This window comes from Nycticebus coucang, chromosome 6 (genome assembly GCF_027406575.1).
Source record: "Nycticebus coucang isolate mNycCou1 chromosome 6, mNycCou1.pri, whole genome shotgun sequence".
In the NCBI taxonomy this organism is placed as follows: Eukaryota; Metazoa; Chordata; class Mammalia; order Primates; family Lorisidae; genus Nycticebus; species Nycticebus coucang.
In genome coordinates, this window is record NC_069785.1 from 5,011,040 (window position 1) to 5,038,634 (window position 27,595).

The following is a 27,595-nucleotide window of genomic DNA, read 5'->3' on the forward strand; positions in this document are numbered from 1 at the left end:
AACTTTGGTGAAGTTAATTATAATGTGCCTAGGAGATATCTTATTCAGGTTGAGTCATGCTGGGGTTCTGAAACTGTCTGCTATCTAAATTTCAGAATCTCCTGTCATGTCTGGAAAGTTCTCCTTCTTTATCTCATGAAGTAGAGCCTCTGTGCCTTTTGAAACCACCTCATCACCTTCAGGAATTCCTATAAGGTGAATATTAGTTTTCTTTGAATTATCCCAGAGCTCTCTGAAAAAAAAAGACTCGTTTTTGCTCTTCACTTCTCTTCCTCTTTGAGTGTTTGGGAGCATTCAAAAGCTTTGTCTTCAATGTCAGGAATCCTTTCTTCTGGCTTGGCGCCTGGGGTTCAAGTGGCTAAGGTGCCAGCCACATACACCTGAGCTAGCGGGTTGGAATCCAGCCCGGGCCCACCAGACAACAATGACGGCTGTAACCAAAAAATAGCTGGGTGTTGTGGCGGGTGCCTGTAGTCCCAGCTGCTTGGGAGGTGGAGTCAGGAGAATCGCTTGAGCCCAGGAGTTGGAGGTTGCTGTGAGTTGTGATACCACAGCACTCTACCCAGGGCGACAACTTGAGACTCTGTCTAAAAAAAAAAAAAAGAAATCCTTTCTTCTGCCTGCTCCATTCTGTTACTGAGGGATTCTACTGTATTTCTCAGATCTTTGAGGGCTACAAATTCTTGTCTCAATGTTTCAAAATCTTTGGTGATTTTGTCTTTGAGTTCATTGAATTCTTGAGACAACTTTTGAAATGTTCCTTGAATTTCTAATTCCAACTTTACATCCATTCTATTAATCTTATTTGCAATCCAAACTCTTAATTCAATTTCTGACAGCTCAGCCATCTGTTTATGAATGGAATCTTCACTTGTGTCCACCATATCGTTCCTTAGGGGAGTTGATCTACTCTGGTTATTCATGTTACAAGAGTTTTTCCGCTGATTCTGCCCCATGATTATTTTACACTGTTTGGCTAGATGAACAGATAAGGTGAAGTTGGGTTGGGGGCTCCTGGAGTAGTGATGAACCAGCCCTTTGTCCAAGAGCTGGGACTGGAGTCTGTACTGTTTCCCCTAGAGCTTTGCAAAGGACCTGTACCATGCTACGGCCTGAGAAACTGGGGACCTGCTTGGTGTGGTGGGGCTAAGTGGCTCTGTCTTGAAATCAGCGTTTTTATATGAGAGCTGTCTGGGAGGTACCAGCCATGTCATATGAAAAGTTGTATTAACAATGGCTGGATACTTACCGGAAAGCCTTCATATATCCTCTCTCCCTCAAACTTTTACTAGAAGGAAACAGTAAAGTACCAGCAAAATAAAATAAAATAAAATAATTAAATAATATGAGCAATAACTTTTCTTTTTGTAGGTTTCACTTCATTGATTCATTTTACAAATTCATTCAGCAGAACTTTGGTGAATACCTACTCTGTGCCAAGTATCCTCATGGGCAGCAGAACACAGCAGTGAACAGAGAAGACCAAACGCCTGCTGGCTTGAGTGTGCTGTGGCCAGTGATGTCTTCCAGCTGCAGTGTGTTTGGAGCTGGGATTTGTTTTGTCATAACATGCATTTTTTGCAAGTCAACAGCAAACTCTCTACCAGAACTAAGTCCTCAGAAATATTTCAGTACATTGAAACCGGGAAAAGCCTCTTTAGCTTATTTTTGTCAAGCTGGTAAGTATTTTTTAGAATCTAGTATGTTTTTTGCGATGTTTGGATTGCTGTTCAGTCAATAAGCTCAGTGGTCACTTACTATCAGGATCAGTAGTGCTGGAAAGCTGTTACTATAAACTGCCTGCCTGGATTTGAACCTGGACTCTGCCACTTGGCCTGCGGTGTGATCTATATGTCTTTTCATGACTTATTAAGAAACAGCAGTACTTTTTAAGTTTGTTGTAAGCATTAAATAAGTATTCTTATACTATACTTACTGTATAGTAAATACTAGATAGGAATTAGCTGCTGACATGACATCTGAATTTCATCTAGTCATTTCTGGGAGTAGGCTTTCTCATGCTCTTAGCATGTAAATATTTTAAAAGTTTTTTTAAAACTTTAAATGTGTTAGTAATGCTTTAATTTAATACTCCAGTTTAGTTATATCATTAATTATACTGAAATAGCTGATGTAACTATTGAACGTAACTAATTGTAATAGTCTTATTTAGGTCTTCATGCCTTAAAAATACTTTTCTTGGAATTAGTAAGTGAATTGAATTCCCATTTCTGTTGCTTCCTTTATTATAATTGTATCTTGATAATTATATTTAAAAATAATCTTTAAAGTTTGTATGTGTACAAGTGCTTTGTGTATGCCATTTAGGTTCAAATTAAACGTTGATTTATCATAATCTTGTTTTAGAAAGATTTTCATGTCACTTGCAAAATTATATCGTGACAAAAACATTAGAAATAAGAATAATGAGGCAATAGGGAAATAAGCATGAAAAGATGTAACTGGGTGTGTTCAGTCCCTCAGATATGGGCCATTGCAGGATAGTTGGACAAATAAATATATTTCTCTGTGTCTGCATATTTTGGCTCTAATTTTAAAAATTCATCTTTTTTAAGGGGCAATTGATTCGTAAACATTCATAAACTATATCTTATTTTAGGTTCTCCAAGTACATCTGTATTTCTTGAAGAACTGAAAGAGGCTGTTAAACCTCTCCAGGACTATGGAATTTCAGTTGCAAAGGTAGAGAGATATTTACATTAGTAAAATTAGTGACCTACTGAACAACATATATGGATTAAGACTGAGAGCACTTTTGTTCTACATCTGTTTCCAAACTGCAAGAATATTTTTTTCATAAAAATAAACAGAAGCACAGAAAGATAATTTCAGATTATTATATAACATGGTACACATAGAGGGGGGAAAAGCTGTTTACAAGTTTTTAGCTTAGCGTTTACCTTTTTTTGTAAATCATACTATTGGGCCTTTTGTATCACCTTTCATACCAATAGTTAGATGTTCCATTTTGTCTGATGAATATTTCTTAATAGTTCAAAATTCAACTATTTATTAATTTTCTATTAGGACAAATGGAAGTAACAAAATTGAGGTAACTAAAGAATGTTTTTCTTTTCTTGTTAGTCTTTATAATTGCTTATGTGCAGGTTTCTCACATTTATTTTTAGAGCAAAGTTAGAACAACTCAACTTGAAATTACTTATTTAATTTTTTTTCTCAAAAAACGTTCAAACTTTCCATGGAGCATTATGGAAAATTTCCACATGCATCATGGATCACATAACTGTGTAGTCTTTTCTGTAACTTAAGTATGGAATTTAAACCCCAGGAAGCTGAATGAGAAGTAACCCCTGAGGTTAGATTCCTTTGCATTAGCGCCTGCCCGGCGTTCTGTGTATGGGTACACCTGGTTCATTTGCCTCCCTTCACTGAGAGACGCAGCACGTCTCTCTTAGACTCTGGCTGCATTTCCCAGGACAGGAGACATAGAAAGGTTAACTAACCTTGGCTATGTGACTTTTAAAAAAAACCTATGTTTTTAATGTGCCATTTTTTAATGAGGTCTCATTTAAAATAATGACACTCATCTCCAAGGACCTTTGAATACAATTTTAAGCTGAAATTTAGAAATTAAGTATTAGGTTGGTTTAAGTACTAAGCTGCAGCTGTTTTTCACTGCCAGCTAAAAACCATTATCGTGCTTGACCATCTACATGGTTGTCGTGCACTTTTCACCCAGGAGGATACTTTAGACTTTTAACATTGGATGATTGAAACTGGAAGTTAAATTGTATGAGGAGTGAAAAGGAATTTTCAATTGTTACTGCTGATTCATTTATACAATAGTTCAAGTGTTAATGAAGATTCAAAAATGACTGATTTTTATCATCATGGTGGGTTAGCATTTTCTATCAGTATCATCTATGGGGAATTCCGAGATTCAAACAGTGATCAGCAAATAAACGTTTTCTTATAATTTATTGGTATGCATGTGGACTTAGGAGTCTTGGAAAAATAAAGTGAATTCTCTCCTCATCTGTTTTTCGGTTTCTGATGCTCTTACAGTGTGTTTTTGTACTGCTAATCCAGATTTATTTACAACATTGCCACCAGGTGTTTTTTTCCATCTAGTATTTAAATCTTTAAGATACTTGCAAGAGGGACTTTACCTAACAATTGCAATCAGCGTAACCTGGCTTATTGTACCCTCTATGAATCCCCAACAATTAAAAAAAAAAAAATCTTTAAGATACTGGGCTAGGTGTTCTGATGTAAAATGCACAACAATTGATATTAAGTATATACAAAGAGCAGATTATACCTGACATACAGAAAATGTACAGTATGTATTTGTCAAATGAATGGCTCCCTTTTTGAACCATGTCTGGACTTTGTGGACCTGTTTTTATTGTGTTTTATTGTTGTTTTGAGACAGCCTGGCTCTGGTCACCCTGGGTAGAGTGCTGTAACATCATCGTAGCTCACAGCAACCTCCAGGGCACAAGCAATACTCCTGTCTCATCCTGCCACGTGGCTGGGACTGCAGGTTCCCACCATCACACCTGGCCAATTTTTCTATTTTTGGTAGAGACAGGGTCTCAATCTTGATCAGGCTGGGTTCCAACTCCTGAGCTCAAGAGATCCACCCACCTTAGCCTCCCAGAGTGCAGTCGTGAACCACTATGCCTGGCCGACTCTGTGGATCTGGATGTCCCTCTGATTTCCCCTCTGGGAAAGTACCACGTAAGCCCTCTTCCTTTTATCCAAGCGACATGGCCCTTCAGATGCATGTGGCACGGTGAACTGAATGTCTCCACCTTCCTAAACTGTCACCCACCCGTCCCCTTAGGTGTGGTACCGTTCATGAGCTCTTAAATTGTGTTGTAACCTAGAGTAGGAGACAGACTGCAATCCAGAGTAGAGGCCCCTCATCCAGTGAAATCCTTAGGAAAGGTTTTCACAGTAAGTTAAAACGGAGCAAGTGAGTTGAAGCGAGGGCGTAACTAAAAGCTGTGCAATTAGTTTGACCACAACTATGTAAAAGTGTAATTTTTTTTAAATGGAAAGATATATGTCAATACTAATGCTGTGAATAAGGTTTTTCCTAATTTTTAACAATATGTTTCTTTCATACACTATGTATAAAAAAAATAAATATTAGGTTGGTGGGAAATCGAAAAGAGGTAATTATGCTGTTTCTTTAGTAACTGGTAGACTAATGACTAATAACTGTGCATCTGGTAACTGTAGTAGAATATTAACGTTAAGCTTCCTGCCCAGGCTGTTGCACTTATGAACTATTTTATGGTGAGGATGCTGAGCTCTTTGGAAGGGCGACGGGGGGCATCAGACAGACCTGTACTGGTACCTAGCTCAGTGCTTGGCACATAGCAGATGCTCCATAAATACATATTTGTCAGACTGAAATGAGCTTACAGCACTTAGTTTTCTTTTGGATAGAATGAAGACGATGACTCAGTCCTTTCCTGTGGAGAGTTTATAGCCTAAATAAGGAGAATAAAACATACTCACAAGTCATTTTATTTTAAATTAGCAGAACCTGATCATGCAGTAGAGCTTTAAAGGAAAGAAAGCCTGTATCTTAATTTTGAGGTAGAAAGTCACAGGTGGTATTGGGAAAGACTTCATAAAAAGAAGCATTTGAGACTTTCCATAAGTTAAGATGGCAAGAGACAGAGGTAGGGTGGTGCCTGTGGCTCAAAGGAGTAGGGCGCCAGCCCCATATGCTGGAGGTGGTGGGTTCAGACCCAGACCCAGCCAAAAACTGCACAAAAGAAAAAAAAAAAGAGACAGAGGTAGATAAAGGAAACAGTAAAATGTAAATGTATCACATGTTCTAGTTAAGACAGAGATCATCAAGCTGAACACAGCCACCATATCCAACAGTGTGCTGCTTAGAATGGGACTAAGATAAAGGCTTCAGAGTCTTCAAAGTAAGTGAAGGAGAAAGATACATTATACAAGGGATAACCAAAAGAAGTCTAGTGTAGCTGTATTAGTAAGTGTGTACATGTACATATATATATTTACATTTGGAACATGAAAGAGAGTTAAAATATTTACATATATAACATACACTTTTATGATTCACCTGTTAACTCCATAGTGCCAATCATGAGTTGGTTTTCTGCAGTTACATTCCCATGATCACGGGCATGAGGATGTGATTAACTGGAAAACAGGGGGACCAGAGACATGGCTAAAGGTGACACCACACAGCCCGAGCTGTTGCGATAGACTGTCAAGTTCACTGGCTGTCTGGTAAAGCTAGTTCACGCTGTTCCCTTTGATAGAGATTCTCATGTTTGTGAAAATGGGACCATTTTGTGGGGTTCTGTTTCCTGGTTGGAATTCTCAGTGGCTTTATCCAGAATCTCACTGGCGACTGGTTACTGTAGCACCAGCCCAGCCTTCCCTGCCCCCATGCTGGCAGTTGCCGCTGGGAAGGTAATCACAGGTCTGTTATCTCCTCTGCTGAACTTGAGCCTCTCCAGGAAGGTTTTATTCTCCAAGAGATCCAGCACATTGAACATGTCCAACCCTTTCATTCTGGCAAGAACAAGGGCATCGCTCCTGGGATCTAGAAGATGGGTCTGGGTTTGCACATTGTAGAAAGAATGTGCAATGGTGGATCAGATGGTTCATGATGGTGGAGGCAGGTGTGTGAAAGCTCAGGAGACCTGTCACCTCTCAATTTGCGTTCTCCATCGTGAAGACGTGGATGGTCCCCTCCTGGGGTGGCCCTAGTGTTCCGCCTGACTGACAGGCGAAGCTGCCACACACCTGGTGAGGAGCTGGTGCACTACTGGAAGGTCCTTTGTTCCCGCTGGTCGCAGCCTCTGTCAAGTTCAGCGGAGGAGATAGAGACCTTCGATTACCTTCCCAGCTGTCTTGGGAGTCTCTGGCAGTTGGTAGAGCTTTGCTGCACACTGGATGGTCACATTTCCACTCAAGTGGGAGAGCTTTAGTGAGCTTCCAGGGGACCAATGGCAGCACCTGCTGGTGCCACAGGCTTCGGTCGCACCAGCTGGCAGTGTAAACAGCTTGGGAAACGCTGTACAGGTGACCCTGCCTGGTTCTCTGTCAGATCGGGACTGGAGCCACCACCTTCTTGGAGCACAGATGCTGCTGCTGTTGCTTCTTTTTTTTTTTTTTTTTTGAGACAGAGTCTCATTATGTTGCCTTTGGTAGAGTCACATCTCACAGCAACCTCAAACTATTGGGCCTAAGCGATTCTCTTGCCTCGGCCTCCCAAGTAGCTGAGACTACAGGCGCCTGCCTCAATGCCTGGCTATTTTTTTTGTTGTTGCTGTTCTTGTCATTGTTTTAGCAGGCCTGGGCCAGGGTTGAGCCTGCCAGCCCAGGTGCACGTGGCCAGTGCCCTAACCACTGAGGTACGAGTGCCGAGCCGGAGCAAAAGCTTCTTGTGTACTCACGGGAAATTAATTTCCACTGTCTTCTGTGTCACAGACATGGTTGTCTGCTGAGGTGGTGCTAATAAATGCAGCTGGTTTCCAACTTGAGACCACTCACCACAGTGCCTCTGGGGGAGCCAGCCTAGTGGCTGGAGAGCCCACTAGAGAAATTCCTGGGGAACCACGTTGGAACTTGTTGGCATTATCTTCCACACGGAACTCACTCAGGATGGTGTGCAGCTCTTTCAGGGCACCTTGGTCCCTCAGCCCCCAGGCCCAGGGCGCCCAGGTGAAACCCCGGGGCAGGGGACAGGGCTCCTGGTGGGTGTTGTCTTTGTCAGGCTCCGTGAGACTGTGGGTGTTCACCACTTCACCCACTTCAGGGACGGCTGTGTATCCCAGAATAGGCAGCTTTCCTTGCCAGCCGCCTCCATGGCTTTGGGGGTTCCTGACCCACTGAGAACAGCTCCGGGGCCTCTGTTACTTCCTGCGTCCTCTTTCCTGGGAAGGAGTTCACCTGCACAGGTGGATCCGGGGTTGAATCTGTCCCACTGCCTTTTTCTTCTTTTTGTTTCCTTCTTTTTGTGTCCCGTGTCACTGGCTTAGCCTGTCAACCAGACCAGCCTGGTTGTAGCTGGTGTCGCCATGGCTGTTTCCAGGCCCTTCCGTCATCGCAGCAGTGGAGCTGCTGCCTCACTCTCGTCTGTATCCCTGTGTTAAATGAGATTTTCAAACAAAAACATCGTCCTTCACTCTTCTTTCTCTCATAACCAATCCATCTGTTACCAGGTTCTGCAATGAAAACTTTGTGAATCTGGCCAATTTCTATACTTGCACCTCTCCTCTGGAAACTGCAGTGACCGTCTAACAATGGGCCTTTCTCCGGTTGTCCCAAGACAACTTCTCCACTTGTAGTCAGATATATCAGAACTCCTCGCCACCCTGTTTGGAGAGGCTCCCCGTCACAGTTATTAGAAAACAAGCTCCTGCTACCGTGGTTCTGGCTTTGTCTCTGATCTTGTTTTCTGTCCCTCTACCTTGCTCAGTTTGTTCCTGACACATCCTGGTCATCTTTCTGCTACTCGAAACTGCTAGAGGTGCTGTTATCACCAGGCTTTAGCGCAGTGGTTCTCAACCTTCCTAATGCCGCAAGCCTTTAATACAGTTCCTGTGGGTCATGACCCACAGGTTGAGAACTGCTGCTTTAACAGGTGTTTCCCTTCTGCCTAGAGCTCATCTCTGCCCTGCGTCTGTGTGTTTGTGTACGTCACTTCACTACTCAGTTCTCTGCATAAGTGTTACCTCCTCTGGGAAGCCTTCCCTGATTACCTATCTAAACCACCCTATCACATGCTGTCTCCTTATAATTTTTAAAATTATAGCACTGACTGTGACATACTAATTCGTTTTTTAATTGTCTCTGCTTTTAGAATGTAAGTTCTAACAGTAGATTTTTTTTTGGAACTTACCTATATCCTCAGTGACTAGAACAGAAACTGACATATGGTAGGTGATCAAATACATCTTGCGCTGACTTAAAGATTTTTCTTAAATTACAGACACTAGAATTCACTTATAGGGTATGGCTATTTTCTGTTAGTTCCACTTCTCTATTCCTGATAGCTGTTCTGAATGTCAGTTCCCTATTTAAACGAATGTCACTTCCCTGTTGTCATTGTGCTTTCTCAACTCTTACTAAAATTAACCAATAAGAGACCCTATCTTCAAATAGAGAAAACCCTTACCAAATGCAAAACCAAGTAACTTCTTCTAGCCCTGGTTTTGGGTGGCTATGTTGGTGGCTGCCCGTTTGTCCCGTCTGGACACTCCTTGACTTTCTTCTTCTTCTCCCCACTTCCACCTGGCTGTGCTCAGGCCCTCGTCATCCTTGACCTACACTAACGTGGTTTTCTTTTAACCCACCTCCTTATTTTGTGCTCTTTTGCCTTCTGTTTTATCTTCATTATGCCACCAGGATTGTCCTTATATTTTTAATATTTTTTATTTTTTTATTGTCCTTGTACGTACTTATTAAATACTTAATGCAGGCCCAGTATGGCTGCTCAGGCATCATCAGGGACTCAAGTCCATGCTTTCTGCTTGCTGTCCTTAGCAAGTAGTTTCTTCCTTAAAGATGCCTTCAGTTTGTGGTCACTGCTGGTATGCTAGTGGTCTTGTCTTTTTTGGTCAGAAAGAAGGAGCAAGAGCCACAGTGTCACTCATCCCCCTGTTAAGAGGCTTCTAAGAATTCCATCCCGGGAACACTCCTGGCACTGTTTGGTCATTCCTGGCTGTTGGGGAGCCCAGCAAAGCCTTTTAATGGGGTACTTGCCTTTAGCAAAGTTTTGTTGCACAACAAAACAGGAGGATGGATTTGGGTTAGGAAACCGGCGGTGCCTGCCACCTGAGTTCCACCCGCTGAGGCTGAGAGGCTGTCCCCATCCCCCTCAGCACCTCCGTCCTGCTCCCGGGCTCCTGATGTCTTCCCCCTTTACGTCTTCCCTCCAGTGTGTCCCTCCTCCCCTGCTTGGTCACCTCCTACTTGTTCTATAAGATCGAAGTAAATACCAGCTCTTAGGAACAATTAACTATAACCCTTAGGTGCAGAAAGGGCGCCTTTCTCTGGATGATCTCACACACTTGAATAAGTGAGCAATTACAGCATCCAAATCAGGAAAAAGGTAAAATACAAAGTTTGACCTGGAGGCAAGCTGCAGTGTTTAATTCTCTTTCTTGTTTCCCTAACCAGGAAATTTGACCTTTTGATACATGTAAATGCTAAACCTTAAATATAAATCTTTTAAAGGTTAATTGTGTCAAAGAAGAAACTTCAAGTTACTGTGGAAAAGAAAAGGATTTGATGAAAGCGTATTTATTCAGGTAAGCAATTTTTTTTTTATTGTGATGGATAAAAGTAAAGCTATACTTCTAGAATATTCCAGTATGTAAACTATCTGTCCCTGAGCCAGCATAAAGTTGCATGTCGTGGGGGCCGTGTGAAGCCCAACAGGAAGTCAAGTCATAGGTTTATAACCTGACATCTCTGCACTTGAACTTCTTTATTTATACAATGAGGAGAGTAATACCTACCTCACAGGGTGTTTTGAATATAATGTAAGACTCTTAAGTAAACTTCTCCTGTACGTGCCTGGTAAGTAAGTGGGGTTAGATTAGTAAATTGGTTAGCAAATTTAGTGTTCTGAGCAGATCCGTGTCTAGGTATGAGATAAATCCCTTCGTTTTGAAGGACCTACCAGTGTTGCAGCGACAGATTCCTCTGCACGTGACTTTGTTGGTCTGCTGAGCTGTCTCAGGTCCTTTGGATTTGGCCTGGGAAGTCTGGAGAGATTCCTTTCTCTCATTTCTCCCTGCTGGGGATCCTTCTTTCTCTCCTGCTCGTCTTCTTTTTCGGCCAGTTTGCGGAATCTGTGTGTGTGTGTGGTTGTTAAAGGGAAGATGGTAAAAAGCTGAGATTGGACTCAAGGTTGTTTTTTTTTTTAGCAGTCTTTTCGCCACATCCAGAGCCTAAGCTTTTAAAAGTCAGTGTATTTACTGAGTGTATATGTCATAAATATGAGCGTGTATTACGTACCAGCACTCTGGTAGGTGTGAGGTAAGGGGTAGGACACAGGCTCTGACATCAAAGAACTTCTAACCTAGAGAGAAAGGTAAATTGAATTCTAATGAGATATTTCTGTAACATGTTTTTAAAATTTTTATAGAGGCAACATATTGCTCAGAGAGTTTCCCACTGACACCTTGTTTGATGTGAATGCCATCGTCGCTCATGTTCTCTTGTAAGTACAGGCATATCCGTTGACTTATTTACTTGTTACCTATTTGTTTCATTTTATTTTCATTTCATTGCATTTTGTTTCATTTATTTTAGACAAGTTTTCACTCTGTTGCCCAGGCTAGTGATGACGGTGTGCCCAGCTGAGATCACGTGGTGTCATCATAGCTCACAGCAACCTCAGACTTCAGGGTGTTAACAGTCCTTCTGTCTCAGCCTCCTGAGAAGCCAACACTGCAGGCGTGTGCCGCCAAGCCTGGCTTTTTTGTTTTTTTTTTTTTTAGCTTTTTGTAGAGACGGGTTCTTGCCATGTTACCCAGATCGCTCTTGAACTCCTGGCCTCAAGTGATCTTCCTGCCTTGGCCTCCCAAAATACTGGGCTTATAGATGTGAGCCACCATGCCTGGCCTGATTTCATTTTTGGCAACTACAATTCATTAAAATATTTTAGCTTTTAACATTATATTTGTAGGTATCAATTTTAATTTTATAAAATCATTGTTCTTTGTTCTTACATTAAGAATCTAAAATTTCATTAATATAAAAGATACAGAAAAATGTACATACTTGTATTAAAAAGTGGGAAATGACTTAACAAGACCCATGGTCATGCAGGTGCTCTTGACCCTACCTGTGGAGGGGGGGATCTGCCAGTGTCTTACTGTGTTCAGGCTATTACATAAAGTACCCTGGGCTAGGGAGCTTATAAATAGCAGAAATTTATTTCTCAACATTCTCCCTGTGTCCTCACATGGTGGGAGAGACAGGAGTCTCTTCTCTAAGGGTACTAATCTCATTCCCAAAGGCCCCACCTCCTCATACTATCCCATTGGGGGTTAGGATTTCAACATATGAATTTTGGGAGGACACAGATATTCAGACTCGAGTACCAGGTATAAGAAGCTCGTCTTTGCTATTCTCAGTGAGATTTTTAAAGTCCATGGCTGCCTTCTTATCCAAGCCTGATTTTTTTTCTGGAGTCTTCAGCTCTGTACCTGCTCAGTAAGTGCAGAAAGATTTCTTAGTCCGAGCAGTTACCTGAGTGCTGACTGAGAGGGAATAGATCTAAGCTCCCTGGTCTAGAATCTTCCCTCAGTCCTGGGAATTCAGTCCTGTCTGGGATCCATTCCTGCGGTTGACCCCTGACTTCAGGCAGTCTGCTATTCTCCTTGGTGACAGAGCTAGGAAATATAATTTGTTAAGGACTCAAGTGTCCACGGATTTGTAGCTGTTTGAGGATTTTTTGTTTCTGTTTATTCGTGTACCGGCATCATTGACTTAATTTCTTGAGGCTTTGTAAGGTAATATGTGAAAAGTCTAGGCCCCTTCATACTTCTCCTTTCAGAATTGCTGAAATTGTTTTGTTTTGTTTTTGAGCCGATGCTTTGACTTTTTTTATTTATTTATTTTTATTAAATCATAGCTGTGTACATTAGTATGATCATGGGGCACCATACACTTGGTTCATAGATCGTTTGACACATTTTCATCACACTAGTTAACATAACCCAGTTACAACCTAAGAATAGGGGGAGGGGAGGGAGGGGGGAGGGAGGTTGAGGGAGGGGGATTAATGGGATTACACCTGCGGTGCATCTTACAAGGGTATATGTGAATCCTAGTAAATGTGGAATGTAAAGGTCTTAGCAAAATAACTAAGAAAATGCTACAAAAGCTGAAATTGTTTTGTTTAGTTTATGCAGTATGTTTTATATATATATGTATACACACACATATTTTATATATGTTTATTATTTTAAATCAGATTGTATACTTCTTTCTTCTTCCGCCTAAATTTATAAGTTATCTTGGGACAGTTGACGTGTTAATAATGAATCTTCTCATCCCATACGTGGTGTCTTCCCATGTGCCTGAATTTGTATGTGTGTCCTTCTGGCAGTGTTTTGTTTTGTTTTGTGTGAAGATAATTGTTCAGAGCAGTTACAGGTTCACAGCAAAATTAAGGGGGAAGGTATAGAGATTTCCCGTATACCCCCCATCCCACACGTACATGGATTCCTCCATTTTCAACACCGCCCACCAGACTGGTACATTTGTGAAGAATTAGTGAACCTACATTGATGTGTCATAATCACCCCAAATCCATAGTTTGCTTTAGGGTTCACTCTTGGTGGTGTACATTCTGTGAATTTGGACAAATGTATAATGACATGTATCCATTATTATTGTATAAGAGAGAGCATTTTCACTGCCCTAAATATCATCTGTGATCCACCTTCTTAACCATCCCTCATTCCTCCCAACCCCTGGCAACCACTGTGATCCCTTCATGCAATTTGAAAGGTTGTGTGATAGATGAATCAGCTAGGAGTTGACTAAGTATTTAAGTCTCCCCATTTCCTATCTTCTGCTGTATGATCTGAGCAGTTATCCTTTCTGAGTGCCCGTTTCCCTATCCTTATGTGTTATAATTGCATTCTCATGAGATTTATTATAAAGATCAAATAAAGTAACACACATAAAAGTGGATTTTACCCAGGGCTCAACAAATGTTGGTCTTTTTCCTAATAAATGCAAGAAGTTTCATCTTTTAGTGAAGAAGGAAAAACAAAAACGAGCTCACACTGTGACAGCTCATGGAGAGAGCTGGGGAGATTTGCCATGAGGCAGCAGTCACAGAGAAAGGCCGTTCTTCTTTACCTGCTCACTGTTAATACCTAAGAATCGCCGAATGATGCTTAAAGGAAAGATAGTCTAGTAAGAAACAGTGAAATCCCATTAACTCTTCATTAAGACGTGGCACCTCATGTTCCTATGACAGTACTGTATTTTGTCAGATAATAAGTTTCTTTCAAGTTAGCACACTACTCATGATAATGTGAACTTCAAAACTATTACAGGAATTATTTTTAACTGTCACAGTTCCTCCTAATATTTTGTTCTTTTCCTGTGATAGCAGAGCCCGAGTATTGAGTATGTAGGTGATGTTACTGTATAATCTCAGAGGAACATTGCCTTGGAGGTATCTTTCTCTGAGACTCCTGCCCTGGACGCACGCTGATCTATTTTTAATAGTTATTGAGCTGTTACTCATTTCTTCTGGGTTTCAGATTTGTTTCTATGCAATATTGTTAAGTGCGTTCCTGTTTGAAGATGACACACTTTTTACCAGGAAATTTTAATAAAAAAATTCTTGTTGGATTTGAATTCCTTGTGGCTCTGTAATTGGTATTGGTGATTATCTCTGCAAACTTGGCCTTTTCAGTGCTTCTACAGAGTATACATGTATGCGACATGTATTAGGTACTTGAATATTTGGCGGATGATGAATTTGGAAACTTCACTTTTTGGTTGTTAAAAATGGGAGGAGCAGAAATCCTCTTATGTTTTAAGCCTTTAAGATTTTTCTGGTAAGAATTTTTCAAGAAATAAGCTTGTGAGAGGAAATACAATGTATGACAAAAGGACTAAGTTTGTTAATTTTGTTATTGTACTCTGAACTCACCTTTCAAAGGTGGTTCCTACCAGTTTTTTTTTTATTGTTAAATCATAGCTGTGTACATTAGTGCAATCAAGGGGTACAATGTGCGGGATTCATATACAATCTAAAATATTCTCATCAAACTGTTCAACGTAGCCTTCATGGCATTTTCTTAGTTACTGTATGTAGGCATTTGTATTCTGCCTTTAGTAAGTTTCACCTGTACCCATTCTAAGATGCACCGTAGATGTGGCCCCACCTATTACCCTCCCTCCATCATAACCTCCCCTCTCCCTTCCCCTTCCTTGGCCCTTTCCTCATAGTCTTGTGCTACAGTTGGGTTATACCCTTCATATGAAAGCTATACATTAGCTTCATAGTAGGGCTGAGTACATTGAATACTTTTTCTTCCATTCCTGAGATGCTTTGCTAAGAAGAATATATTCCAGCTCCATCCATGTAAACATGAAAGAGGTAAAGTCTCCATCTTTCTTTAAGGCTGCATAATATTCCATGGTATACATGTACTGCAATTTGCTAGTCCATTCGTGGGTCGATGGGCACTTGGGCTTCTTCCGTGACTTAGAAATTATGAATTGGGCTGCAATAAACATCTGGTACAGATGCCTTTGTTATACTGTGATTTTTGGTCTTCTGGGTATATGCCTAGTAAAGGAATTATAGGATCGAATGGCAGGTCTATTTTTAGGTCTCTGAGTATTCTCCAAACATCCTTCCAGAAGGAACGTATTAGTGTGCATTCCCACCAGCAGTGTAGAAGTGTGCCCTTTTCTCCACATCCACGCCAACATCTCTGGTTTTGGGATTTTGTTATGTGGGCTACTCTTGCTGGGGTTAGGCGATATCTCAAAGTAGTTTTGATTTGCATTTCTCTGATAAATAAGGATGATGAGCTTTTTTTCATGTGTTTGTAGATCGTCATCTCTCTTCTTTAGACAAGTTTCTCTTCAAGTCCCTTGCCCACCCTGAGATGGGGTCACATGTTCTTTTCTTGCTAATATGTTTGAGTTCTCTGTGGATTCTGGTTATTAAACCTTTATCGGAGGTATAACCTGCAAATATTTTCTCCCATTCTGAGGGCTGTCTGCTTGCTTTATTAACTATGTTCTTGGCTGTGCAGAAGCTTTTTAGTTTGATCAAGTTCCAGTAGTGTATTTTTGATACTGCTTCAATTGCCTGTGGAGTCCTCCTCATAAAATATTGACCCAGGCCGATTCCTTCAAGAGTTTTCCCTGCACTTTCTTCAAGTATTTTTATAGTTTCATGTCTTAAGTTTAAATCTTTTATCCAGTGAGAGTCTATCTTAGTTAATGGTGAAAGGTGTGGGTCCAGTTTCAATCTTCTATAGGTTGCCAGCCAGTTCACCCAGCACCATTTGTTAAATGGGGAATCTTTTCTCCACTGAATGTTTTTAATTGGCTTGTCAAAGATCAAATAACAGTAAGTATCTGGATTCATCTCTTGGTTCTCTATTCTGTTCCAGACATCTGCTTCTCTGTTTTTGTGCCAATACCATGCTGTTTTGATCACTATCGATTTATAGTACAGTCTCAGGTCTGGTAGTGTGATTCCTCCTGCTGTGTTTTTATTGCTGAGTAATGTTTTGGCTATTCGAGGTTTTTTCTGATTCCATATAAAACGAAGTATTATTTTTTCAGGATCTTTAAAATATGACAATGGAGCTTTAATAGGAATTGCATTAAAATTATATATTGCTTTGACAATGTTGATACTTCCGAGCCATGAGCATGGTATGTTTTTCCATTTGTTAACATCTTCAGCTATTTCTTTTCTTAAAGTTTCATAGTTCTCTTTGTAGAGATCTTTCACGTCCTTTGTTAGGTACACTCCCAAATATTTCATCTTCTTTGGCACTACTGTGAAAGAGTCTTTGACTGTTTTTTCAGCTTGGTTATTGTTGGAATATATAAAGGCTACAGATTTATGGGTGTTGATTTTGTAGCCTGAGACATTGCTGTATTCCTTGATCACTTCTAAAAGTTTTGTAGTAGAATCCTTAGTTTTCCAGATATACGATCATATCATCTGTGAAGAGTGAAAGTTTGATCTCTTCTGACCCTATGTGGATACCCTTGATCGCCTTTTCTTCCCTAATTGCAATGGCTGAAACTTCCATTACAATGTTAAAGAGCAATGGAGACAATGGGCAACCTTGCCTGGTTCCTGATCTAAGTGAAATGATTTCAATTTAACTCCATTCAGTACGATATTGGCTGTGGGTTTGCCGTACATGGCCTCTATTAGTTTAAGAAATATCCCTTCTATACCAATTTTCTTAAGTGTTCTGATCATGAAAGGGTGCTGGATATTATCAAAAGCTTTTTCTGCACCAATTGAAAGAATTGTATGTTTATGTGCTGAATTACATTTATAGATTTACGTATATTGAACCAGCCTTGAGACCCTGGGATAAATCCCACTTGGTCGTGGTGTATAATTTTTTTGATGTGTTGTTGGATTCTGTTTGTTAGGATCTTATTGAGTATTTTAGCATCAATATTTATTAGTGATATTGGTCTATAATTTTCTTATCTTGTTGGGTCTTTCCCTGGTTTGGGGATCAAGGTGATGTTTACTTCATAGAATGTGTTGGGTAATATTCCTTCTTTTTCTATATTTTGGAAGAGATTTAGTAATATAGATACTAGTTCTTCTTTAAAGGTTTGGTAGAATTCTGACATAAAGCCATCTGGTCCTGGGCTTTTCTTTTTAGGGAGATTTTGTATAGTTGATGCTGTTTCAGAACTTGATATAGGCCTGTTCAACATTTCCACTTCATTCTGGCTAAGTCTTGGCAGGTGACGTATTTCCAGGTATTGGTCGATTTCTTTCAGATTTTCATATTTCTGAGAGTAGAGTTTCTTGTAGGATTTTTTTAATTTCTGAGGGGTCTGTTGTTCTTTCATCGTTACCATTTCTGATTGATGAAATTAGAGATTTTACTCTTTTTTTCCTGGTTAGGTTGGCCAAAGGTTTATCTATTTTATTGATCTTTTCAAAAAACCAGTTTTTGGATTTATTGATCTGTTGTATAATTCTTTTGTGTTCAATTTCATTTAATTCTGCTCTGATTTTGGATATTTCTTTTCTTCTGCTGGGTTTGGGGTTGGAGTATTCTTCCTTCTCCAGTTGCTTGAGATGTCCCATTAAGTTATTAACTTCCTCTCTTTCCGTTTTCTTGAGGAAGGCTTGCAGTGCTATAATTTTCCCTTTTAGGACTGCCTTTGCAGTAGCCCAGAGGTTCTGGTAATTTGTATCTTGATTGTTGTTTTGTTCCAAAAATTTGGTGATTTCCATCTTAATTACATCTGTAACCCATCTATCCTTCAGCATAAAGTTGTTTAGCTTCCATGTTTTTGTATGGGGATGCAGGTTCCCGTTGTTACTGAGTTCAACTTTTATTCCATGATGGTCTGAGAAGATGCAAGGAATAATTTCTATTTTTTAAAATTTGCTGAGGTTAGATTTGTGGCCTAGGATGTGGTCGATTTTGGAGTATGTTCCATGGGCTGATGAGAAGAATGTGTATTCAGTTTTGTTGGGATGAAATGTTCTATAGATGTCTGTTAAGTCCAGATGTTGAAGGGTTAAGTTTAAATCTAAAATTTCTTTGCTTAGCTTCTTTTTGGAGCATCTGTCCAGCACTGCTAAAGGGGTGTTAAAATCTCCAACTGCTATGGAAGTGGAGGAAATCAAGTTGCTCATGTCTGTTAGAGTTTCTCTTATAAATTGAGGTGCGTTCTGGTTGGGTGTGTAAATGTTAATAATTGAAATCTCATCATATTGATATTACCTTTAACAAATACGAAGTTTCCATTCTTGTCCTTCCTTATTTCACTTGGTTTAAAGCCTGTTGTGTCTGTGAATAGGATTGCAATGCCTGCTTTTTTCTGCTTTCCATTTGTCTGGAGTACAGATGACCATCCATTCACCTTGAGTCTATATTTGTCTTTTAATGTAAGATGCGATTCTTGTATGCAGCAGATATCTGGTTTTTATATCCAGTCAGCCAACCTATGCCTCTTTAGAGGACAATTTAAACCATTCACATTAATTGAGAATATTGATAAGCCTTTTGAGAGTCTGGTGGACATTTTTAATCCTTTTGCAACTGTGGAAATTGGAATTTGATCAAAATTTTCTGGGTGGGTTTACTTTTGTGGTGGAGGATTACGCTGGTCTTTATGGAGGATAGGTCTGCGAATATCCTGGAGAGCTGGTTTAGTTATGGCAAATTTGCTCAACATGTGAATGTCATTGAGGTATTTAATTTCTCTGTCATAAATGAAACTCAGTTTAGTTTAGCTTGGTACAGGATCCTGGGTTGAAAGTTACTTTGTTTTAGGAGATTAAAAGTGGATGACCATCCTCTTCTAGCTTGAAAGGTTTCAGCAGAGAGATCTGCAGTTATTCTAATATTCTTACCCTTGTCGGTGATGGTTTTCTTTCGTCTGGCTGCTTTCAGAATTTTCTCCTTCATATTAACTTTAGTGAAATTGATTATGATGTGTGTGGGGGATGTCTTATTTGGGTTGAGTCATGCTGGAGTTCTGAAACTGTCTGCTATCTGAATTTCAGAATCTCTTGTTACATCTGGAAAGTTCTCCTTCATAATCTCATGGAGAAGAGACTGTGAGCCTTGTTAAGCCACTCCATCACTTTCGGGGATCCCTATAAGACGAATATTAGTTTTCTTCGAATTATCCCAGAGCTCTCTGAGAGAGTGATCTGTTTTTGCACTCCATTTCTCTTCCTCTTTGAGTGTTTGGGAGGGTTCGAAAGCTTTGTCTTCAATGTCAGAAATCCTTTCTTCTGCTTGCTCCATTCTGTTACTGAGGGATTCTACTGTGTTTCTCTTTGAAGGCTGCAGCTTCTTGTCTCAATGTGTCAAAATCTTTGGTCATTTGGTCTTTGAATTTGTTGAATTCTTGAGATACCTTTTGGGTTACTGCTTAGAATTCTAATTCGATCTTACTTGCTATCCAGATTCTGAATTCGATTTCTGACATCTCAGCTATTTGTTTGTGCATGGGATCTTGTGCTGTGTCTGCCCCATTGATCCTTAGGGGAGTTGATCTACTCTGATTATTCATATTACCATAGTTTATCTGTTGATTTCGTCTCATGATTGTTTTTTACTGTTACCTCTGGCCGTTGTCAGAGTAGGGGAGGTGTCTCTCCAAGATTAGACCCCAGCGGGCTCACTCTGTTGTTGCTGGATCTTTGTAGGGAGTGACCCTGTGTAGTTTCTCTTGGGCTGCCCCAGCCAGGGAGTTCTGATTGTGGAAGTAGCTCCAGAGTGTGACATATCCAGATCCAGCAACAGGGCGGGAAGTGGTGTGCACGGTTCTGGGAGTGCCTGGCACTCAGTGACTTTTGCACAGACAGCCCAAGGCTCCAGCAGTCTCTGGCCAGGAGAAGGGCTCTGCACAGAGGTAGGTAGGGCTCCGGAGGATACTCAGCTACCAGAGTCCCTGGCCAGATGAGCAGGCTGGTGTGGAGGCAGGAAGGGTACAGGAGGGAGGGGAGGCAGGGTTGTGTGGCTCCCGCAGTTCCTGGTCAGGGCATGTGGAGTCCCGGAGGGTGCAGGTCACTGATTGGCGGTTGTGGTGCAGCTCTTATGGAGGTCTAGGTGGCGCCAAGCCCAGGAGTTTGAGGTTGCTATGAGCTGTGATGCCATGGCACTCTACCCAGGGCAACAGCCCGAGGCTCCAGTGTGCCGAAACTGGTCTCACTCTGCCCCTGATGTTTAAGGTTGTAAGGCAGCTCAGTCCCCTTCTTTAGGCTGCTTAGTCACTAGGTTACTAGCTCCCACCCGATCCTTGCTCTGCGACCCTGAGGGCAGAGCTTGCCAGGGCAGTTCTCTCACAATGACTCTCTGCCCCCCACAGTCGAACATGTTAGCTCTGTCCAGCTTAGTGGCTCAGTCTGGGGCCATAGACAATGCCTAAAGTTCTCCACTCTCCTGCTCAAGCTCTTCCCAAGGTGGTTCAACTGAGTGCCAAGTCCAAAAACACCAAAAGAATTCACAGGTGAGGCCTTTCCAGTTTGCAGTCTCACTGCTACTTGCACTTATGGCTGTTGGCGGGATTAGGTCAAACACATGCAACCACTTGCCAGTTTTCTACTGTTTTTGTCCTCCTCTTGGGGTCCAGAGGTCCCTTGCTGACGTCCTGTATCCCCAAAGGGATGATAATAGGTGGATCCCACCAGCCAGAGATGCCTGGAGTCTTATCTCCCCAGACTCACTGTGCCCTGTTGCAGGGAAGCTGTTACTTGGCCGCCATCTTGGATTGTCTCTCCTACCAGTTTTTTAAAAAAATCTGTATTAATTTAGAAAGTACTTGATAAAAGACTTGAGGATATTTCTCTTTACAAACGAATCTGCCTTGTTATACCATCTAATTACTTTAGATAAAAGTAATTTGTCCCTCTTCCTGTGTATCTTTATTTTTCCTGGGGGGTTTTGATATGGTAAATTAGCAGGTTATATTTTCTTTTCATTGAATTTTTTAAAACTTGAGTCGTGACAGAAATAGAAAGATGACTCTTTCTGAAAAACGACCTAGTGGCTCTCTACTCAGAAAGTCGGGTCAGATACACACTACTTCATTCCTTTTATTTCTGACAACCACTCAATTCTTGGCCACGTATCTGATCTGGTTAGAGAAAGTCTCAGGAAAAGCAAGCCAGAGAAAAAGAAACCTTTCTGGGCAGGAAAAACTCCTGAGCAGAGAAAGCCCTGGCTATTTTACCCAATCGTTAGAGCAAGACAATCCCGAGAGAGACTCTCCTTCCCCCATCTCTGTCAGTGGAGTGAAGGAGCACAGCCTGCGGAACAGATCCTCATATTCTGGAAATTAACATTAAAGCATATTTTAAAATTAGGAGGCTGTTGGGAACAATCACAGAGATCCTTAGATGATGAATGTCATTAGTTTTGGTTACATTATCTCATGGATAATGACCACTTAATGCGCTTTGGGACGTTGGGCCAGGTAACCTTTCTAAGCCCTAGACCTTATCTTTAAGATGGGGTTAATGATAGTACCAATTTCAGATGGTTGCCATAAAAATTAAACAAGATGGAGTGGATTGACGAGGATTCTTATTTATAAATCCTAGAGTCTGGTTCTGCCTGGCGTAAGCAAAGAGGAGTTGGAATGGATACGACATAGGAGGCCTCAGCCTTGCTATCAGAGCTGGAGAACCAGACTCAAAGGTCCCACAGCTATAAATTACAGCCCAAATTGCAACACAGCAAATCTGAGGGGGTCAGCTTCATTACTGCTGAGCATGGGGTGCTACCATTTGCATCACCTGCACTGGGACTGTTATTAATGACACTTTGTCATTACTACCTTTAAAGAATAAACAATATCTCAATAAATAATATCTGAAATACGTTGTTGAAAATTTAATGAAAACCTGAAAATATTTAGTACATAATGAATACTACTCAGTAATTAAAAAAAAAAATGAGCCCTGCGATATATAGAAGATAAAGTTTTATGTCTCTTTTGAAAAGTGGAAGAAACTGGTAATAAATAGGAAAGTATCTGGGCCAGTGTAACTCAGGGCAGTGCTTTCAGGGTGCCACTCAGTGAAGATATTTTTTAATAATGGAGTCTCCAAAGGCGACATGATACGTAACGTTACAACAGATTGAACGTGGGAGCATGCATGGGAATCTGGTTGTCTTCTATTTAGTTCTACATTAAAGAGATTTACAAAAATGTAAAATCATGCCCATCTTCTGACTAAGTTTTCCTTTTGTTTTGGAAAATTTACTTATTTTTTAAATAAGTGTTTATATTAACACAGTGGTTATTGTTTCAAAAAGAATTAATAGGGGCGGTGCCTGTGGCTCAGTGGGTAGAGTGCCAGCCCCATATACCGAGGGTGGTGGGTTCAAATCCGACCCCAGACAAACTGCAACAAAAAACAGCTGAACATTGTGGCGGGCGCCTGTAGTCCCAGCTACTCGGGAGGCTGAGGCAGGAGAATCACTTAGGCCCAGGAGTTGGAGGTTGCTGTGAGCTGTGTGATGCCACGGCACTCTACCCAGGGCGATAAAGTGAAACTGTGTCTCTAAAAAAAAAAAAAGAATTAATAGATTTTAAAAATTCGTATTTTAATTTCTATTTTGGCAATTATTGATAATTATGGTTATGTAGGTTATGTTTATAACCTACATAAACAAAATCTCTTTGAGAACCACAAAAAATTTTAAGGCTATAAAGTTTGAGACCAAAAAGTTTGAGAACTGCTATATTAGAGGGACATGCTGTTTTCTGTAAAGGGAAACTGTATTTGACTAAATACAGAAGTAGACAACTAAAAATGGGACAATTTTGGATGAAGAAATATGGTAAGTTAGTCTGACAAGATGAGTTGGAAGAATTATGGTTGAGTGGGAAGATGATTGGACCAGAACTGGGAGCACCTGTTTGGTGTTCTGTTCTGGCTCCTTGATTCAATACAGGGGTGTTTCGGTAGACGCTTCAGTGTTTGAACTTCTGTTTCTTCAAATGAAGGATGGGAGTAAATAATTTCTGTGCTTTTCCTTTCATTCATTTAAAAAACATTTATCAATAATCATATCCATAAAATTACATAGAATGGAGTGTTTCAGGTTCTGTTCTAAGTAATTAATATAGTGATAAAGTACACAAGATCCTTGCCCCAAGGGCATACTGTTAATAAGAGGCAGGACTAGCTGGGCATTGTGGCAGGTGCCTGTAGTCCCCACTCCTCAGGAGGCTGAGGCAGGAGAATCGTCTAAGTCCAAGAGCTGGAGGTTGCCGTGAGCTGTGCTGCCAGGGCACTCTACCAAGGGCGACAAAGTGAGACTCTGTCTCTTAAAAAAAAAAAAAAAAAAAAAAAGAGGCAGGGACAAACATGTAAATATGTAAATATAAATTGTTGTAAGTAGTGTGAAGGAATCAAATAGTGAAATGAGAGGAAAATGCTCCAGGAAAAGCCGGTTCTGCAGGTCTTCCCTCTTGAGGGAAGGGAAGGCTTCTCTGAGGTGACAAGCAAAGGGAAGGCTTCCCGGGAAGGCACCTGTGCGTGGGGAGGCCCTGAGGTGGGCCTGGAGCGTCATGGGCATGAGGGATGGGAGAGCCAAATGAGGCAGGAGAGGTAGACAAGGTCTAGGTCGTGTAGGACCTAATTAGGCCGTGGAGACAAGCCTGCTGTTAGGTGTGTGAAGGGCTGGAAGCATTCAAGGTGGAGAGATCTGTGTGGGCTTATCTGGTTAGGCTAGGGTGTTAGTGACTGCAGCTCCCCAGATCTGTTGAGGTCATTGTGATGGACCCTCAGCACCATTTCTCACACCTGTCCCTGGTTGATGTTCTAAAGAGAGATTTGAATTCACAGTTATTAAAATGCTTAGTTCTTACTACTAATGGTTTGGTCAAAGGAGATCAATTCCTTTTGATTAGATAACTAATTACATACATGATTTTTCTATTAATTGTATCTGTATTTCAGTTCTCTTCTGTTTAATGAAGTGAAATATGTTACTACCCCAGAAGACCTGCAGAATGTAGAAAATGCTCTGAAAGGAAAAGAAAATATTATATTCTCATATGTAAGAGCCATCGGAATACCAGGTATTTAATCGCTTTCCTTTTAGTATTTGCTGTGTCTCTGAACTTATGTGTGTTGGAGTACTTGAAATGATGTGTTTTCTGATATTTAAAATGAATGTAAGGACTTTACTACTATGTTATCTTTCGTGGAATGGACATCACAGCATAGAGGTTGGGCAGGAACTCTGGAGCCAGACTGCTGGTTTGACTCTCTGCTCGCCCAGTTACTTACAGAGTACCAGGGTCAAGTTCCTGAACTTTGATTTCCTGGCTCCTAAGATGGGGAAAATCACTCTGCCTACTTCTAAGTATTATTGTGAGAATCAAATGCATTTGAATAATTAAAATGGTTCCAGGAGTACAGTGGGTGCTCTGAAAGTATTAGCCATTTCTGTTTTGATTTCCTTACAGTGTTTATAGTAGTAGTAGCTACAATATAAGCTTAGTGGGGGTAATTTGTAGTATTTGACGAATGTTGTTAGATTGGGAGCAATAAGAGCAGAGGAAGGCAGAAAATTAGGAACTTACTGCGGTAATAGCATAGGCAAAAGATGATGGTGGATGGCGTGGACCAGCATGCTAGCAAGGGAGGTGGTAATTATTATGAATTTGGATTTTAGCAGGATTTTGGAGATAGAGCTAAATGAATTTGCTGACATATTAGATATGGATTGAGAAATATCAGACAAGGGTGGCGCTGGGGTTTGCACCTGACCTACTTGGAAGGTAAAACTGCTGATCACTTAGGTGGAGAAGATAGGGAATAATTTGGAGAGGAAGTTCTGGAATCCACTTTTTGACATCATACTTGTAAATACTCATCAGACACACACGAAAAAGAGATATTAACAAAGAAGTTGGATATTACTAAACTACAGACTAGGGATGTAAATTTTCAGAAATAAAACTGTGAGACCACAGAGGATTATTAAGACAGTGAGGTGAGGTGGAAAGGAAAAGACTGACCTCATTAGGGCCTTCAGCACTTACAGACCAGTGAGGGGCGGGGAGCCACTAAGGAGAGCGTGCGAACCGTAGTGGTAAATGATGCTGAAAGGTGACTGAAGGTAAAAACTGCCAATTGGCCGTCAGTTTCACAATGTGGAAGTTTTTGGTGACCTCCACAAGGTCACCGAAGGCAAGCACCTTTCCAGGGGTAAATACTTGACAGCTGGGGTGGAGGGGAGCAAGAGAAAGAGCCAGTGGACACCGAGGACAGAGGAGGAAAGCTAAAAGAGCATGTGGGGCCAAGACAGGACTTTCCTAGGGCATGTATTTGAATGTTGATGAGAAAGATGCGTCAGAAAGGGGGACTCAAGGCCTTCCAGAGGCAGGAGGGGATGGCACCTGGTGAGCACGGGCAGGGGTTCTTGGTGGGAGCCCAGAGGTTCCTCTGTAGTGACAGGAGGGACCAGAAAGGATATGGGCATCCTGGGGTAAGTGGGTAGACAGATACGGAGCTGGGAGCTTGTGGAAGTGTTTTTGGTTCATTTTTCAAGTTGGTTTTGTTTTCTCAGTGAAATAGAAATAAAATCATCAACTAGTTTGAGAAGAGAAAAGAAGAGATGAAGTTGTTTAGGAGGCCTGGAAATACAGAATGGTTGTTGGGAGTAATTTAAAGTGAGATCCCCAGCATATTCATGGTTTCTTTTCCCCCCTTCCAGCTGTGTTGACTTTTGTGGGTGTTAAGAATAGACTGGGCAGAGTGTTGGACTTAACCTGAGTTGTGTTTTAGCCTAATGGGCAGGGGAATGGTTATAAAGGTTGACCATGGAATTTAAGCTGAATTAGGTGGGAAAAGAGGGCCAGAGAAAGTTGAAAGAGAGTGACGAGTGGTAGGATCTGTGGGCTGTAGGTCCTGATGGCTCAGAGCTGGGTGCTAGACAGGGTAACTCCGAGATGTGCGTTTGTATGTGGGGAAAGGCTAGATGTGGAGATTGTGGAGGGGTCTGTGGTGTTGGTAGTAACACGGCTTGGAGTGAGTGTTAAGGCTGAAGAGTGGTCACTACAGTAGAGAAGGCCACAGACAGGGAGGCCAGGGATTTGAAAGGATCATCTATGTGGATAATGAAATTACCAAACACTATGGCAGGAGTGGTACTAGAGAGAGTAACAGTGTGGCCACAGCTCAGTTCTTCATGGGACGAGGAGTGATCCAGGCTGGGGTAGTAGGTGACTGTGACACAGTGGGGTGGTGGAATAATATAGTGATATGGGATGCACATGGTGGGAGAGGAAGGTAGTTGTCTAGAATGGCAAAGAGGAGAAAAGAGAAGATAAAATAAGGAGGGAATCCTCAAAGGAATAGTTTAAGAAAATGTCCCAGAACTGAAGGATTTGAGCTTCCAGATTGAAAGGCCCCTGAGTCCCAGCACAGTGAGTGACTACAGAGCCCCAACAAGGCATCTCATTTTGCAATTTTAGAATATTAGGAAAAATCTTCCAGAGGAGGGGAAAATGGTTTAGAGTTCAAGGGTCAAGAATCAGAATGTCACTGAACTTCTAAATTGCAGTGCTGGAAATGAAAATAAATGGAGCCATGTTTTTAGAATTGTCAGGGGACATGATTTGAACCTCATGTTCTTTACTGAGCCAAGTATAGTTTATAGCAAAAGTAGAATTAATATAGTTGCAGACATGTAGGATTGCAAAAAGTGTGTATTGCACATACTCTGTCACAGGAATGTGCTAGAGAATGGGAGTGAGGGAGCAGGAGAGAAGATGTGGGGACAGGGAGAAGGACCAGGAGGATAAGAGGATCAGCGGCGTGGCTGGTGTGTAGCAGGCCGAGAAGCAATGTCAGAGCACATCAGAAGGCTCTGCAGAATGTCTGCAGGATAGAATTGACAGTATGCCTGAGAATATTTGAAGTATTGAGAAGGGTAGATAATTGTGGAAGAGTTTAGGAAAAAATTAAGAAAAAAATCAAAACAAGACATTTAAAAAGATAATAATAACTGCAGTGAAGAGGTTTAAGAAAGGAAATGTGGTTCAGTACTGCATGGCTTATCTGTAAATACTATTTACTGAATTGTAACAATGTAAGTACTCAGTATTGGCCTTATAAAAATCAGAACTATATCGGGAGACAGTTGTTGGGTATGTTTGTGGTGCTGGGTTTCAGAAAAGAAATGTATTATCTTCCATAGTGAGAACTCAAAAGATAATACTGATACTTTTTATAAATATGTATGTGTATTTCTCTTATCAGGAAAGAGGAGTCTGAAAATGCCATTTAAAGTCTCAGAGGTAGATAACAGAAGGGACAGTGAAAGAGTTGAAAGTGATTGTCCCTTGGGAATTG

At 41.0% G+C, this 27,595-nt stretch overlaps 1 protein-coding gene across 11 annotated transcripts in view; it reads left to right on the plus strand.

The window, feature by feature from the left end:
* Positions 1 to 27,595, plus strand: part of TXNDC16 (thioredoxin domain containing 16) — a 115,672-nt gene that overhangs the window by 11,488 nt on the left and 76,589 nt on the right. For 4 of the 11 annotated variants that reach the window (XM_053595379.1, XM_053595378.1, XM_053595382.1 and 1 more), the window contains exons 2-6: positions 1,372 to 1,679; positions 2,621 to 2,703; positions 10,225 to 10,298; positions 11,141 to 11,215; positions 24,191 to 24,312. In XM_053595379.1, the coding sequence (XP_053451354.1) occupies positions 1,520 to 1,679; positions 2,621 to 2,703; positions 10,225 to 10,298; positions 11,141 to 11,215; positions 24,191 to 24,312 (514 nt within the window). In that variant the 5' untranslated portion in view covers positions 1,372 to 1,519. Of the gene's footprint in view, positions 1 to 155; positions 196 to 1,371; positions 1,680 to 2,620; positions 2,704 to 10,224; positions 10,299 to 11,140; positions 11,216 to 24,190; positions 24,313 to 27,595 lie in introns of those variants that run through there. The other 7 variants (XM_053595383.1, XM_053595385.1, XM_053595387.1 and 4 more) reach the window with 3 other exon arrangements.